This window comes from Rattus norvegicus, chromosome 16, assembly GCF_021556685.1.
Source record: "Rattus norvegicus strain SHRSP/BbbUtx chromosome 16, alternate assembly SHRSP_T2T, whole genome shotgun sequence".
In the NCBI taxonomy this organism is placed as follows: Eukaryota; Metazoa; Chordata; class Mammalia; order Rodentia; family Muridae; genus Rattus; species Rattus norvegicus.
Window position 1 is genome coordinate 20,825,362 of NC_141549.1, and position 17,754 is coordinate 20,843,115.

Genomic DNA, 17,754 nt, shown 5'->3' on the forward strand with positions numbered 1-17,754 from the left:
GTTCTTTGGTAGATTTTGTGAGGTCTCTTTTGTATGTGGGCAGCTTTGCTTACTCTCTGGTTTTAAGTTTCTCTGCATATAAGTTGTTAGTGTTTATTGGCTGGTTCAGGTATGCAAATTTGATCACTGAGGTCTCTAAGACTTTTAACATGAAGGGGTGCTTGATTTTATCAACGGCTTTATCAGCATCTAATGTGATGACCAAGTGAATTTTTTTGACATCTCCACCCTTGCCAGCTGCAGCTATCCATTCATTTTCATGGCTGTCAAGCCATCTCCCCTGTATCTCCCCAGACCCGATCCTGAAACACTCAGTTGTCTCAAATTTACCCACTCCCACCTAGTTCCTTCCTTCCTCTGCCTCCTCTGAGTATTTTCCGGTATGTTCTAAGTTAGATTCAAAATCCTCTCTTGGTCCTTTCTTCTTCATCTTCTTTTGGTCCTGAGTATAGTATTGATATCCTGTAATTTATTGCTAATATCCACTTAGAAGTGAGTATACGTCATCCATGTCTTTTGGGTCTGGGTTATGTCACTCAGGAAGATATTCTCAAGTTCTATTCATTCACCTGCAAAGGTCATTATGTCTTTGTCTTTAGTAGGTGAATAGTATCCCACATTGTCTTTTTTCATTAAAAAAAAACTTCACCCTTGTCAGTTGCAGATTTCCATTCACTTTCAGGACCATCCATCCATCTCTCCTCTTCCTTAGCCACACCTGATTCCGAACCCATCCCATAGCCCTCCGTATCTCTTCTCTATTCAGTTCACTCCCTCCGTCTTCCTCTTAGGACTGCTTTATGCACTCCTTTAAGTGAGATTCAGGCATCCTCACTTGTGCATTCCTTCTTGTGTAGCTTTTCTGAGTCTGTGGATAATAGCATGGTGTCTGTATTTTTGGCCAATAACCATCTATAAGTGAGTACATAACACACATGTCCTGTTTGGACTCTGGAGGATATTCTCAAGTTCCATTGATTTACCTGCAAAATTCATTCTGCCTTTGTTTGTAATAGTGGGATAATATGCCATTTTGAAAGTATACATCAGGCCTGATCAGGTGGGCACTCCTGAGGCTGCAGAGCGGAGGAGACCACCGACACTGCCCACCCCTGCCCCCATCCCTGGCCCAAGAGGCAACTGTATAAGGCCTCTGGGTTCCCATAGGGGTGGGCCCAGGAGCGGCAGGACCCCTGCGCCTGAGACACCGCCGGAACCTGAAGGAAACAGACCGGATAAACAGTTCTCTGCACCCAAATCCCGTGGGAGGGAGAGCTAAAACTTCAGAGAGGTGGACACGCCTGGGAAACCAGAAGAGACTGCACTCTGTGCACATCCAGATGCCAGAGGAAAACACCAAACGCCATCTGGAACCCTGGTGCACGGAGGCTCCCGGAAAGAGTGGCGCAGATGTTCCCGGTTGCTGCCGCCTCGGAGAGGACTTAGGCAGTACCCCACGAGCAAACTTGAGCCTTGGAACCGCAGGTAGGACCAACTTTTCCCCTGCAAGAAACCTGCCTGGTGAACTCAAGACACAGGCCCACAGGAACAGCTGAAGACCTGTAGAGAGGAAAAACTACACGCCCGAAAGCAGAACACTCTGTCCCCATAACTGGCTGAAAGAAAACAGGAAAACAGGTCTACAGCACTCCTGACACACACGCTTATAGGACAGTCTAGCCACGGTCAGAAATAGCAGAACAAAGTAACACTAGAGATAATCTGATGGCGAGAGGCAAGCGCAGGAACCCAAGCAACAGAAACCAAGACTACATGGCATCATCGGAGCCCAATTCTCCCACCAAAGCAAACACGGAATATCCAAACACACCAGAAAAGCAAGATCTAGTTTCAAAATCATATTTGATCATGATGCTGGAGGACTTCAAGAAAGACATAAAGAACTCCCTTAGAGAACAAGTAGAAGCCTACAGAGAGGAATCGCAAAAATCCCTGAAAGCATTCCAGGAAAACACAATCAAACAGTTGACGGAATTAAAAATGGAAATAGAAGCAATCAAGAAAGAACACATGGAAACAACCCTGGACATAGAAAATGAAAAGAAAAGACAAGGAGCTGTAGATACAAGCTTCACCAACAGAATACAAGAGATGGAAGAGAGAATCTCGGGAGCAGAAGATTCCATAGAAATCATTGACTCAACTGTCAAAGATAATGTAAAGCGGAAAAAGCTACTGGTCCAAAACATACAGGAAATCCAGGACTCAATGAGAAGATCAAACCTAAGGATAATAGGTATAGAAGAGATTGAAGACTCCCAGCTCAAAGGACGAGTAAATATCTTCAACAAAATCATAGAAGAAAACTTCCCTAACCTAAAACAAGAGATACCCATAGGCATACAAGAAGCCTACAGAACTCCAAATAGATTGGACCAGAAAAGAAACACCTCCCGTCACATAATTGTCAAAACACCAAACGCACAAAATAAAGAAAGAATATTAAAAGCAGTAAGGGAAAAAGGTCAAGTAACATATAAAGGCAGACCTATCAGAATCACACCAGACTTTTCGCCAGAAACTATGAAGGCCAGAAGATCCTGGACAGATGTCATACAGACCCTAAGAGAACACCAATGCCAGCCCAGGTTACTGTATCCTCCAAAACTCTCAATTAACATAGATGGAGAAACCAAGATATTCCATGACAAAACCAAATTTACACAATATCTTTCTACAAATCCAGCAATACAAAGGATAATAAAGGGTAAAGCCCAACATAAGGAGGCAAGCTATACCCTAGAAGAAGCAAGAAACTAATCGTCTTGGCAACAAAACAAAGAGAATGAAAGCACACAAACATAACCTCACATCCAAATATGAACATAACAGGAAGCAATAATCACTATTCCTGAATATCTCTCAACATCAATGGCCTCAACTCCCCAATAAAAAGACATAGATTAACAAACTGGATACGCAACGAGGACCCTGCATTCTGCTGCCTACAGGAAACACACCTCAGAGACAAAGACAGACACAACCTCAGAGTGAAAGGCTGGAAAACAACTTTCCAAGCAAATGGTCAGGAGAAGCAAGCTGGAGTAGCCATTCTAATATCAAATAAAATCAATTTTCAATTAAAAGTCATCAAAAAAGATAAGGAAGGACACTTCATATTCATCAAAGGAAAAATCCACCAAGATGAACTCTCAATCCTCATCTTCGATTGGTTTATATACAAGTGTGCCATTTCTAGGCTTGAAAGTAAAATGATGCTATCTGGTGCTGGATAGAGGAGCCTTATTTTTTATTATGGCAGCTTGCTATTTTTGTAACATGGTGATTTGGTTGAACACAATAAATTACAGTAGTAACTGATCTCCCCCTCTTCCTGGATGAGTGAGGAGATGATTAAATGTTGATGTCAGCATCCATGAGCATATTCAGATGAGCTTCTGCTTCTGTTGAAAAGGATGCTGTGATTGATTGTGGTCCGAAGCTTTGAAGCACTACTTGGCATCTCCTTCCTTGGAGGTCTCACTGTTTAAACATAACAGATTTGATAGCTTGTTGGTAAGGTGAGGTCCAGCTTGTCTCCACTAGGTCATCTTCATGTGAATCCGGTGGTTATACGGTTTTGTTCTAGGGATATTTCATTTTTTTAATAACGGTTTTAGCTGACATTCATGGAGAGAATGAATCCTTAGAAGTGTGCCACTAGTGAAAGGAAATCCTGTCTAGAGTATGTTTCTTTACAAAGCTGTGTCACACCATCCTTTGGGCCCTCTGCTGAAAAAGTAGAATCAAGTCTCAAATAATGCCTTTTAAATTGTATCCTCTAGTATTATAGATGTAGGACAGTACTGTATCATACCTCTGTGGATGTAAAATAGCTTGTACCTGCTTTATGATACGTAGTGCTTTATCAGAGCTGTTTTTAATGATGTTGCTCAGAATGTTTTCTTTCCAGATGATGATTGAGAAGCTAATTTAAAAAAAAATGGTGCCAGGTACCACAAGAGTAACAGAACTGTGCTGTTTTCTCGGGTTTTGTTTTTTTACTTTTTTTTTTTAATGGAGTGTGCTGGATGTCTCTACAGTTTTGTTCAGATGACTGCAGAACCTGGAAAAGCTGTTGCTGCTGTTGATGCATAACACACTGCTATTATTGGTCTTTTTATATAAATATAAATATATATATATACAGATATATAATTTGAATTTTTTGAAACTTTACCTGTGCTGTCAACTTTCGAAAAAAGTATCCCCGTTTACTGTGTTGAGTTGGCACTGTACAGAAATTAACAGCCATATTGGTCTAGAAATGTTGAACTTAAGTTTTTTCCATTTGTACAGGGGTAACACACTGTATTAAATATGTAAGGTCTTATATACATGGGTTTGATTAAAAAAACTAATAAAGTATTTTCTAAATTAAACAAAAAAAAGGCATCTGCCACCATGAAAAAAAAATGACCATCGATGCCATTTTATAACATCACCAGAGGTTAAACTATTAAATTTCCCAAAGAATGATGACTTTTTCTATTTAACCTAGAATATAAGTAGCTTGCAATTCCAAAAAAAAAAAAAAAAAAAAAAAAAAAAAAAAAAAAAAAAAAAAAAAAAACTTTGAAAGTGTTTGTCTGCACTTCCTACTTAATCAGGAAATATTTCTACTTAGTTGTCTTTTGGGGTTGAATACAAGATAATCATAGTCTCAATAAAAGCTTAAGTTGGTATTTTTAAGAAGATTTATTAGACCTAAAAAGATGGTGTTAGGTTGTTAATGCAAGTTAGGATAAAATGTGATTTAGATCCAGAACTCTGAACTCACCAGGATAGGATAGATAATAGGACATTTTTTTAAATTACCACATACTATGGACTTGACATTGTAAATATATATCACACCTTATAACTATTATAATTTTTATAATTTTTTTCAATTTATATTTGAAAAAGAGACATTTATTGTACTTCAAAGGGGGATTATTGAGAGATTATCTAATATCGATATGACTATGGCACTTGTTAATAATAAATCTGATGGCTTATTATTTAGGTGGTAAATAAGAAGTGGAAAATCTGGGAGAAATCATAATTCTGAGATAGAATGCGGCAGGAGATTCACCTTGGAAGACGTGAGGAGAGAGACACATAGTACCTGAACATGGTTAAGTGGGCATGTTACAGAATGTAGGTTAAAATAGTCAGTTATTCTAAATTGTGATCTAGTTAGAGAAGAGCCTCACTATATACTCAAGGTATTTGTAAATATATCTTGAGTCTGAGTCTTAGTTCTCGGAGCATGGCGCTGTGTGGAAGAACTGGATCAAACTGCTACATTATATTGTTCATGAGTTTTAAGCCAAGCTAAGTTTACAGGGGATATTGTCTAAGCACATACTCAAATAATAAATTATAGATGCCATAAGTTGTTAAAAGTTATGATTTTTGTAGTAGAATCATCCCTCATATTTGAGTTGAGGTCTTGCAGTTGATTTGGTAAACTAACCTGAAATTGATTAAATGAATGTATTTGAATTTAATTGATAAATTATTGATATTTATGTCCATGGAAATGGTTGAAGGGATAACTTTGTATGGTAAACTGTAGAAAAACACAGAATACATGTCATTACAGTGGATTTAAACTTTTTTTCCCAGATTTCAAGTTTTATTAAAAAGCTTACATTAATAAAAAAAAGCATATTATTGAAATAATGACACATTGGTCAATGTATAGAATTGAAAAAAAAAAAGAAAGTATACATCACTTTCTTTTTTTTTATTAACTTATGTATTTCTTATTTACATTTCAAGTTTTATTCCATTTCCCAGTTTCCAGGCCAAAATCCCCCTAACCCCTCCCACTCCCCTTCTTTATGGGTGTTCCCCTCCCCATCCTCCCCCATTGCCGCCCTCCCCCCAACAATCACTTTCACTGGGGATTCAGTCTTGGCAGGACACAGGACTTCCCCTTCCACTGGTGCTCTTACTAGCCTATTCATTGCTACCTATGAGGTCAGAGTCCAGGGTCAGTCCATGTATAGTCTTTAGGTAGTGGCTTAGTCCCTGGAAGCTCTGGTTGCTTGGCATTGTTGTTCATATGGGGTCTCGAGCCCCTTCAAGCTCTTCCAGTCCTTTCTCTGATTCCTTCAATGGGGGTCCTATTCTCAATTCAGTGCTGGCATTCACCTATGCATTTGCTGGATTCTGGCTGTGTCTCTCAGGAGAGATCTACATCCGGCTCCAGTCTGCCTACACTTCTTTGCTCCTCCATCTTGTCTAATTGGGTGGCTGTATATGTATAGGCCACATGTGGGGCAGGCTCTGAATGGGTGTTCCTTCAGTCTCTGTTTTAATCTTTGCCTCTCCCTTCCCTGCCAAGGGTATTCTTTTTCCCCTTTTAAAGAAGGAGTGAAATATTCACATTTTGATCATCCATCTTGAGTTTCATGTGTTCTATGCATCTAGGGTAATTCAAGCATTTGGGCTAATATCCACTTATCAATGAGTGCATACCATATGTGTTTTTCTGTGATTGGGCTAGCTCACTCAAGATGATATTTTCCAGTTCCAACCATTGCCTATGAATTTCACAAAGGTATTGTTTTTGATAGCTGAGTAATATTCCATTGTGTAGATGTACCACATTTTCTGTATCCATTCCTCTGTTGAAGGGCATCTGGGTTCTTTCCAGCTTCTGGCTATTATAAATAAGGCTGCTATGAACATAGTGGAGCACATGTCTTTTTTATATGTTGGGGCATCGTTTGGGTATATGCGCAAGAGAGGTATAGCTGGATCCTCAGGCAGGTCAATGTCCAATTTTCTGAGGAACCTCCAGACTGATTTCCAGAATGGTTGTACCAGTCTGCTTTCCCACCAACAATGGAAGAGTGTTCCTCTCTCTCCACATCCTCGCCAGCATTTGCTGTCACCTGAGTTTTTGATCTTAGCCGTTCTTACTGGTATGAGGTGAAATCTGAGGGTTGTTTTGATTTGCATTTCCCTTATGATTAAAGATGTTGAACATTTCTTTAGGTGTTTCTCAGCCGTTCGACATTCCTCAGCTGTGAATTCTTTGTTTAGATCTGAACCCCATTTTTTAATAGGGTTATTGGTCTCCCTGCAGTCTACCTTCTTGCGTTCTTTGTATATTTTGAATATAAGACCTCTATCTGTTGTAGGATTGGTAAAGATCTTTTCCCACTCTGTTGGTTGCCGTTTTGTCCTAACCACAGTGTCCTTTGCCTTACAGAAGGTTTGCAGTTTTATGAGATCCCATTTGTCGATTCTTGATCTTAGAGCATAAGCCATTGGTGTTTTGTTCAGGAAATTTTTTCCAGTGCCCACGTGTTCCAGATGCTGCCCTAGTTTTTCTTCTATTAGTTTGAGTGTATCTGGTTTGATGTGTAGGTCCTTGATCCACTTGGACTGAAGCTTGTACAGGGTGATAAGCATGGATTGATCTGCATTCCTCTACATGTTGACCTCCAGTTGAACCAGCACCATTTGCTGAAAATGCTATCTTTTTTCCATTGGATGGTTTTGGCTCCTTTGTCAAAAATCAAGTGCCCATAGGTGTGTGGGTTCATTTCTGGGTCTTCAGTTCTGTTCCATTGGTCTATCTGTCTGTCTCTGTACCAATACCATGCAGTTTTTATCACTATTGCTCTGTAATACTGCTTGAGTTCAGGGATAGTGATTCCCCCTGAAGTCCTTTTATTGTTGAGGATAGTTTTAGCTATCCTGGGTTTTTGGTTATTCCAGATGAATTTTCAAATTGTTCTGTCTAACTCTTTGAAGAATTGGATTGGTATTTTGATGGGGATTGCATTGAATCTGTAGATCGCTTTTGGTAAGATGACCATTTTTACTATATTAATCCTGCCAATCCTTGGGCATGGGAGATCTTTCCATCTTCTGAGGTCTTCTTCAATTTCTTTCTTCAGAGTCTTGAAGTTCTTCTTGTACAGATCTTTTACTTGCTTGGTTAAAGTCATGCCGAGGTACTTTATATTATTTGGGTCTATTATGAAGGGTGTCGTTTCCCTAATTTCTTTCTCGGCTTGTTTCTCTTTTGTGTAGAGGAAGGCTACTGATTTATTTGAGTTAATTTTATACCCAGGCACTTTACTGAAGTTGTTTATCAGCTTTAGTAGTTCTCTGGTGGAACTTTTGGGATCACTTAAATGTACTATCATATCATCTGCAAATAGTGATATTTTGACTTCTTCTATTCCAATCTGTATCCCCTTGACCTCCTTTTGTTGTCTGATTGCTCTGGCTAGAACTTCAAGAACTGTATTGAATAAGTAGGGAGAGAGTGGGCAGCCTTGTCTAGTCCCTGATTTTAGTGAGATTGCTTCAAGTTTCTCTCCACTTAGTTTAATGTTAGCAATTGGTTTGCTGTATATGGCTTTTACTATGTTTAGGTATATGGGCCTTGAATTCCTATTCTTTCCCGGACTTTTATCATGAAGGGGTGTTGAATTTTGTCAAATGCTTTCTCAGCGTCTAATGAAATGATCTTGTGGTTTTGTTCTTTCAGTTGGTTTATATAATGGATCACGTTGATGGTTTTCCGTATATTAAACCATCCCTGCATGCCTGGGATGAAGTCTACTTGATCATGGTGGATGATTGTTTTGATGTGCTCTTGGATTCGGTTTGCCAGAATTTTATTGAGTATTTTTGCGTGTATATTCATAAGGGAAATTGGTCTAAGTTCTCTTTCTGTGTTGGGTCTGTGTGTGGTTTGAGTAATTGTGGCTTCATAGAAGGAATTTGGTAGTGCTCCATCTGTTTTAATTTTGTGGAATAGTTTGGATAGTATTGGTATGAGGTCTTCTATGAAGGTCTGATAGAATTCTGCACTGAACCCGTCTGGACCTGGGCTCTTTTTGGTTGGGAGACCTTTAATGACTGCTACTATTTCCTTAGGAGTTATGGGGTTGTTTAACTGGTTTATCTGTTCCTGATTTAACTTCGGTACCTGGTATCTATCTATGAAATTGTCCATTTCCTGCAGATTTTCAAGTTTTGTTGAACATAGGCTTTTATAGTAAGATCTGATGATTTTTTTAATTTTGTCTGAATCTGTAGTTATGTCTCCCTTTTCATTTCCGATTTTGGTAATTTGGAAACACTCTCTGTGTCCTCTAGTTAGTCTGGCTAAGGGTTTATCTATCTTATTGATTGTCTCAAAGAACCATCTTTTGGTTCTGTTGATTCTTTCTAGTGTCCATTTGTTTCTACTTGGCTGATTTCAGCTCTGAGTTTGATTATTTCCTGCCGTCTACTCCTCCTGGGTGTATTTACTTCTTTTTGTTCTAGAGCTTTTAGGTGTGCTGTCAAGCTGGTGACATATGCTGTTTCCTGTTTCTTTCTGCAGGCACTCAGAGCTATGGGTTTTCCTCTTAGCACAGCTTTCATTGTGTCCCATAAGTTTGGGTATGTTGTACCTTCGATTTCATTAAATCTAAGAAGTCTTTAATTTCTTTCTTTATTTCTTCCTTGACCAGGTTATCATTGAGTAGAGCATTGTTCAACTTCCACGTATAAGTAGGCATTCTTCCATTATTGTTATTGAAGACCAGATTTAGGCCGTGGTGGTCTGATAGCACACATGGGATTATTTCTATCTTTCTGTACCTATTGAGGCCTGTTTTTTGACCAATTATATGGTCAATTTTGGGGAAAGTACCATGAGGACCTGAGAAGAAGGTATATCCTTTTGCTTTAGGATAGAATGTTCTATAAATATCTGTTAAGTCTATTTGGTTCATGATTTCTCTTAGTCTGTCTACGTCTCTGTTTAATTAGTGTTTCCATGATCTGTCCATTGATGAGTGTGGGGTGTTGAAATCTCCTACTATTATTGTGTGAGGTGCAATGTGTGTTTTGAGCTTTAGTAAGGTTTCTTTTATGTATGTAGATGCCCTTGTATTTGGGGCATAGATATTTAGGATTGAGAGTTCATCTTGGTGGATTTTTCCTTTGATGAATATGAAGTGTCCTTCCTTATCTTTTTTGATGACGTTTAGTTGGAAATTGATTTTATTTGATATTAGAATGGCTACTCCAGCTTGCTTCTTCAGACCATTTGCTTGGAAAGTTGATTTCCAGCCTTTCACTCTGAGGTAGAGTCTGTCTTTGTCTCTGAGGTGTGTTTCCTGTAGGGAATGCAGGGTCCTCATTGCATATCCAGTGTGTTAATCTATGTCTTTTTATTGGGGAGTTGAGGCCATTGATGTTGAGAGATAGTCAGGAATAGTGATTATTGCTTCCTGTTATGTTCATATTTGGATGTGAGGTTATGTTTGTGTGCTTTTCTTCTCTTTGTTTTGTTGCCAAGACGATTTGTTTCTTGCTTTTTCTAGGGTGTAGCTTGCCTCCTTATGTTGGGCTTTACCATTTATTATCCTTTGTATTGCTGGATTTGTAGAAAGATATTGTGTAAATTTGGTTTTGTCCTGGAATATCTTGGTTTCTCCATCTATGTCAATTGAGAGTTTTGCAGGATAAAGTAACCTGGGCTGGCATTTGTGTTCTCTTAAGGTCTGTAGGCCATCTGTCCAGGATCTTTTGGCTTTCACAGTTTCTGGTGTGATTCTGATAGGTCTGCCTTTATGTTACTTGATCTTTTTCCCTTACTGCTTTTAATATTCTTTATTTTGTGCGTTTGGTGTTTTGACTATTATGTGACGGGAGCTGTTTCTTTTCTGGTCCAATCTATTTGGAGTTCTGTAGGCTTCGTGTATGCTTATGGGTATCTCTTCCTTTAGGTTAGGGACGTTTTCTTCTATGATTTTGTTGAAAATATTTACTGGTCCTTTGATCTAGGAGTCTTCACTCTCTTCTATAGCTATATCCTTAGGTTTGATCTTCTCATTGAGTCCTGGATTTCCTGTATGTTTTGGACCAGTAGCTTTTTCTGCTTTACATTATCTTTCACAGTTGAGTCGATAGTTTTCTATAGAATCTTCTGCTCCTGAGATTCTCTCTTCTATCTCTTGTATTCTGTTGGTGAAGCTCGTATCTACAGCTCCTTGTCTCTTCTTTTGGTTTTCTATATTCAGGGTTGTTTCCATGTGTTCTTTCTTGATTGCTTCTATTTCCATTTTTAATTCCTTCAAGTGTTTGTGTTTTCCTGGAATCCTTTCAGGGATTTTTGTGATTCCTCTCTGTAGGCTTCTACTTGTTTATTTATGTTTTCCTGCATTTCTCTAAGGGAGTTCTTCATGTCTTTCTTGAAGTCCTCCAGCATCGATCAAATATGATTTTGAAACTAGATCTTGCTTTTCTGGTGTGTTTGGATATTCCGTGTTTGCTTTGGTTGGAGAATTGGGATCCGATGATGTCATGTAGTCTTGGTTTCTGTTGCTAGGGTTCCTGTGCTTGCCTCTCGCCATCAGATTATCTCTAGTGTTTCTTTGTTCTGCTATTTCTGACAGTGGCTAGACTGTCCTATAAGCCTGTGTGTCAGGAGTGCTGTAGACCTGTTTTCCTGTTTTCTTTCAGCCAGTTATGGGAACAGAGTGTTCTGCTTTGGGGCGTGTAGTTTTTCCTATCTACAGGTCTTCAGCTGTTCCTGTGGGCCTGTGCCCTGAATTCACCAGGCAGGTCACTTGGAGCAGAAAAGTTGGTCTTACCTGTGGTCCCAAGGCTCAAGATTGCTCGTGGGGTGTTGCTCAAGATCTCTCCTCAGGGGCAGCAACCAGGCGGACCTGCGCTGCCCTTTCCGGGAGCCCCTCGTGCACCAGAGTCCCAGATGGCGTTTGGTGTTTTCCTCTGGAGTCAGAGATGTGGGTAGAGTGCAGTCTCTTCTGGTTTACCAGGCGTGTCTGCCTCTCTGACGGTTTAGCTCTCCCTCTCCCAGGATTTGGGTGCAGAGAACCGTTTATCTGGCTGGTCCCTTCAGGTTCCTGCGGTGTCTCAGACGCAGTGGACCTGCTGCTCCTGTGCCCTTATCTACGGGAACCCAGAGACCGTTTCCTCTTGGGCCAGGGATATGGGCAGGGGTGGGCAGTGTTGGTGGTCTCTTCTGCTCTGCAGTCTCAGGAGTGCTCACCTGTCCGGGCTGTGAGCTCTCTCTCCCACGGGGTTTGGGAGCAGTGAGCTGGAGGCAGGGAGCACGAGATTCGGACTCCCGCTAAAAACTGGAAGTGTCCGGTCCTCCCACGGGGTTTGGGAGCCATACATCACTTTCTTTATTCATTGTTCAGTAGAGGGACATCCAGGTTGTTTCCAGATTCTGGTTAGTATGAACAAAGCTACTATGAACATACTTTGACAAGTGGTTCTTTGGGACAGTGTGACATCTTTATGACTACACACCCAGGAGCGTTATAGCTGGCCCTTGAGGTAGAACAGTTTTTTCTCTCAGTTTTGTGAGAAACCACCCAATTGATTTCCAAAGTTGTTGTTCAAAGTTTCACTTCCATCAGTGATGGATTAGTGTTCCCTTTGCTCCACAACCTGCCAGCATTCACTCTCACTTGAGTTTTTCATCTTTGCTTTTGTGATGGGTGTCAAATGACATGTCAGAGTGGTTTTGAGTAAGCAGCTCTTGGTTTTGTTCATTCTTTGTATTGTTTCCCATGTTTCTATGTTTAATTTTCATACCATCTTCTCTTGAGCGTGTAAGCTTCTGTTTTTATTTTTAATATTGCATATGTGCTGATTAGCTGCTATTATGAAATCTCTCCATTTCTTTTGAAGGGACATAGTGTTATGAACTTTCCTTTTGCACTGCTTTTATTGTGTCCCCTAAGTTTGTATGATTTGTGCCTTCACTTTCATTGAATTCTAGAAAGACTTTGATTTCTTCTTTCAACAGTGGTCACTTAGCATAGAGTTGTTCAGTTTCCATGAGATTGTAGGCTTTCCATTGTTTTTGTTGTTGACATAGTCCAACTTTAGTCCATGGTGACCTTATCAGACACAAAAGCATTTTGGTGTTCTTTTGTTGTTGTTGTTTTTGTATTTTCTTGTATCTGTTGTAGATCTGTATCTGTACATGTTCAATTTTGGAGAAGGTTCCATGAGGTGCTGAGAAGATACATATTTTTTTATTTGAGTGACAGCTTCTATAGATATCTGTTGTTGTAAAAATATTAAAATAAAAAAGTAAAAGTTGTCTTTTACCCCGCTAGGTCCGCACCTCGGTGCCCCAAGATATCTGCTAGATATCTTGGCGGAAACACAGCCCAGCCGCACATTTTCCTACACTCAAACCCTCACATAAAAGAACACACAACACAATAATCTTTGATCCAATTGGTAAGGTATAGTTGCCACTTAAACATACAAAGCCTGGTACCATCCATCCCTTAGGAAGATTGATAACAACCTGTAAATACACAGAGCAGAATCTTAACATCACCTGCCATGGCTCCTCCCCCCTCTCTCTCCTCTTCTCTGTGTTAATCCCCTTCTCTTCCTGCAAGCTTCTCTCCTGCCCATCCTTGCTTCTCCTCCAATGTCAGGTCTCCTACTATCCTGTACCTGCCCCTCACCTGTATTTTACAAATTCAATGGGGAGGTGGTTCTGGTGAAGTCATCTGAGTTCTGAGTATGTGACTAGGCAGCTGTCCTTGGGGCAGTGGAATTAGCATCAAAATACAGAAACTTCAGGGCAAACCACCACAGATATCTGCTAGGTCCATTTGATTCATGCCATCTACTAGTTGCATTACATTTCAGTTTAGTTTCTCTTTTGGTGACATGCCTGTTGGTCATTAACGTGATAATATGTAGGTGATGTCCCCTACTATTAATGTGTGGAATTGGAGGTGTGGTTTAAGCTTTAACAAAATTAGTAAATGTTTCTTTTGTAAAGGAGGATGCACTTGTATCGCAAGCATTGATGTTTAGAATTGAAGCATCATCTTGTTGGATTTTCCTTTGATTTATATGCAGTGTCCTTTCCCATCTCTTTTAATTATTTCTCATTGAAAGTCTATTTTACCAGATATTAGATTGGCTGCTGCAGCTTGACTCTTGGGTCCATTTGCTTTACAGACCTTTTGTCCAGTCCTTTATTCTGTGGCAGTGATTATCTTTGTGGCTGAGTTGCATTTCTATATGCAACAGAAGTATAGATTCTGTTTATGCATCTACTCTCTTAGACTATGTCTTTTTATTTGGTAAGTGAATCTGTTCCTGTTCAGAGATATTAATAATTAATGATTGCTTTTACTTGGTATTTTGATTTTGGTTTGCATGTGTTTCTCTTGGTTGGTTTTACTATGCGATTATTAGTTTCTCGTGTTTCATTGAGTTCAGTTACTCTCCTTGTCTTGGAGTTTTGCTTGTAGCATCCTGATTAGTGATGGGTTAGTAGAAAGATATAGTTTGCGTTTGGTTTTGTCACAGAATAGCTTTTTACTCCATCTTGAGTAAAATTGATTGAAAATTTTGCTAAGCATTGTAGTCTGGGCTGACAGCTATAGTCTCTTAGGGTCTGTAAGACATCTCTCTGGCTCTTCTGGCTTTTAATTCTCTGTTGAGAAGTTTGGTATAATTCTGATTGTTCTGTCTTTATATGTAATATGTTACTTGCCTCTTTCTCCTTGTGGCTTTTTAATTTTCTCTCTTTGCTTTGGGGATTTAATGTTTTGGTTATTATGTAGCTGGAGGATTTATTTTCTGACACAGTAAACTCTTATTTGTACTGTAAGCTTCTTGTGTGTATGTAGGCATCTTTTTCTTGAGGTTTGGGATGTTTTCTTCTATGATGTTGTTGAAGATATTTTCTGGGCCTTTCATCTGGGAATCTTCTTCTCCTGTTCCTATTTTTCTTAAGTTTGGCCCTGATTCCACATCCAGCCTATCAGGCTGTGCCTTTTTAATGGGGAAGATGAGTTCACTGATATTGAGAGATATTAACAACAAATGAGTGTTAATTCCTGCCATTCTCATTTTGTGAATGAGTGATTATTATTTATTTTTGTTAACACCAATCAATTTGGTATTCTGTAAGGTTCCTCTAAGTTTATAGGCATTCTTCCTTTATGTTGTATAAATTTCCTTCTATGATTTTGTTGAACATATGTTCTCATCTTTGGAGCTGGTACTCTCTTCACTTTTGAACAATTCCTATTATCCTTAGTACAAAATTTCACAGTGTCTCAGACTACCTGAATATTTTGAGTCAGCAACTTTTTAGGTGATATTTTCTTTGGTTGACGTATTAATTTCTTTGAGTATATCATGTATGCCTGAGATCATCTCTTCCAATTCTTTTATTGTGTTGGCTGTGCTTCTGTTCTTGTTCTCTTTTGGAGTATTTCTATCTCCAAGGTTCCATCATTTTGGGTTTCCTTTATTGCTTCTTTAATCATTTGCAGGTGTTGACATATTTTATTCATTTTGCTCACCTGTTTGATTGTATTTTCCTGTATATTTTAAGGGGTTTGATAATTTCTCCTTTAAATTCCTCTATCATATTCATAAGATTGGATTCAATGTCATTTTATTGTGTTTTGATTTTGTTAGCATATCCAGGTCTTGATGTAGTAGGATAGCAGGGCTCTAGGTGTGTTATATTGTTTTGTTCTTGTTGAGTGTATTCTCATGCTGGCCTTTAGCCAACTCTTTATCCATGGGTGTTTACTGGTGCAAGAGTCATGAAGTGGGCTCTGGGTTTTTCTCTTTTTAGGGGTTAGGTTAAGATATGGTCTCACTAAATTGTAACTCTCTTTGTCTAAGGAATCACAGTGATCCATATGCTTTTGCTTCCTCAGTGTTGGGATTCATGTTGTGCGCCACCAGACCCAATCTGTTATTCTTTCAAGAATCATTAGCCCAGAGTAGAAGGAATCACAGTTGATTGTTTTTATACTGGTAAGGATTGGGTTTTCTGTCATTCTGAGAGAGTTCAGTTAGGATCATCACAATTGTTCACGGGTATTTATTTCTAGACATTAATGTTTGATAAATTACTGCCATCTTTGATTTGAAATATACAGGGAATGGATTGGTTCTAAGTGACGTAATTGGCTACAAATGAATATTTACTCTAGAGTACTCAATAGATTGTTCTCATAGACATTGATACTAAAAATGAGTTTCATAATTTTATTTGTAATATTCTTCTATACTTGTAATAATACACATTTTGTTTTTATTTTCAGAAGTCTTGTTTTTTAAAGATGAAAGGCCTTTGTCCTGGTAAGGCTTAACAGTACATTAGTACTAGAGGAGTGCAAAGATAAAAAGCAAATTCTTTTTGGGTATACTTTGAGACTTGTGTCTTACAGGTCCCACAGTATTCTGAATATAATTTTAGCCTAAAATTTGTTCAGTGTACTTTATATGAATGTGAAAAGTATGCTCACAAGTATGCCATTTCCAAGAAAAAACTATGCAGTTTTTAAAAAGAGCCTGCTAGGATTAACTCTGCAAGTTAATGTCCACTTAAAATTCTTTAGCTTTTCAAAGCCTTACTAAATTGTATTTGTGGACTAAGACCCACACTCATAGTTATCATTTCAGGCATTCATCTCTCTGACACGGTACATAATGTGGGATGATTCTCAGTTGTCAGTCATTACTACAAGATGGCAACCATTTCTTTCCTCCTTTGACACCAGCTATGAAGGCAAAGGAACTTTTTGTCAGGTGTAGCATATATCATATATCTTAGAAGAAACCCATGAGTTGCAGTCCATCCAATGAAAGGCTGAGATTCCATGAAGGTGGATATTAACATTTCTCACTTTACATTTATAGGTTGTTATGGCTATTCTTAAGGGATGGATATATACTGGTTTGTGTGTGTCTAGATGAACTAACTATATCTTACCTAAGTGGGTGGTTTATGTCCTTATCAATTGGTTGTAAGTTGATTGTGCAAATGTATTGTTCATTAAGTAATTAACATATGACTCTGGGTTACAGTTGCTGGGTTACAGTTTGTTGAGTCATGACTTCACTGGATTGTTGGGAGTGTGAGAAGAGTCTGTGACAGGAAGCGGTGCTAGGCTATGGAATGCTTGGGGCTAGCTTGGCATGTGGCCACACTAGCATGGCCCACAGAACAACCCACTATGGAGACAGTGTGTGAAAATGGATGACAGAGAAACATCTAGAGCATGTGATTGCACCTGGCATGGGAACTCATGGGAACCAGTCATTCACCTTTTAATTATTCCACAAGACCCATGTCTTCCTGAAAGCTCCACCCATCAAATATCCATTCATATGATCAGTTTTCCACAGTAATGGATCCTTTGAATCTCAATAGATTAGCTGAATGTATAGAACTAAGTGACCATGTGACTATTACTTATCTCTCTATAAAGGAGGTTTTTGCCTTCCATATCAGTTGGACATGAACATACAGGTGAAGGCCCATCCATTCCTGTCCAGGATGCTAGGTTAGACACTGGTTTGGTAGAAAATTAAAAGGTGTATTTCAAGCTCATTCTGTGCTCATTAGGATTACTTACCTCCACAAGAGAGGACAATTATGTTGTTCTCTTTATTTGGGCTCTGCATCAGGAAATCATTTTATAAATACTATCACATGACTTATTCCCTCCATGTTTAAGATTCCCTAAATCATACAAGCTAATGTCAAAATCAAGATTCAAACTTTTCCATACTAAAACTGTTCAAAGACTCCTTGCAAAATACGCATGTTAACTTATACTTGGAAGTGCAAACAGTTTCACAGTCTCAATGCAATTAGTCTTATTGTTCTTTGTTTCTGTTATTACCTTATTATGTTCATAAAAATGGATAAATGGCACAGAAACAGGCAGATTGTGACTT

The 17,754-nt window shown here is 38.9% G+C and overlaps 1 protein-coding gene across 3 annotated transcripts in view; it reads left to right on the plus strand.

The window, feature by feature from the left end:
• LOC148000441 (uncharacterized) overlaps window positions 1-17,754 on the plus strand; it is a 52,623-nt gene that overhangs the window by 11,913 nt on the left and 22,956 nt on the right. The window contains exon 6 of one of the 3 annotated variants that reach the window (XM_087589335.1): window positions 16,113-16,149. The exons of the other annotated variants lie outside the window; for them this stretch is intronic. Coding sequence (XP_087445461.1) covers window positions 16,113-16,149 — 37 coding nt within the window. The remainder of the gene's footprint in view (window positions 1-16,112; window positions 16,150-17,754) is intronic. 3 annotated transcript variants of the gene reach the window in all.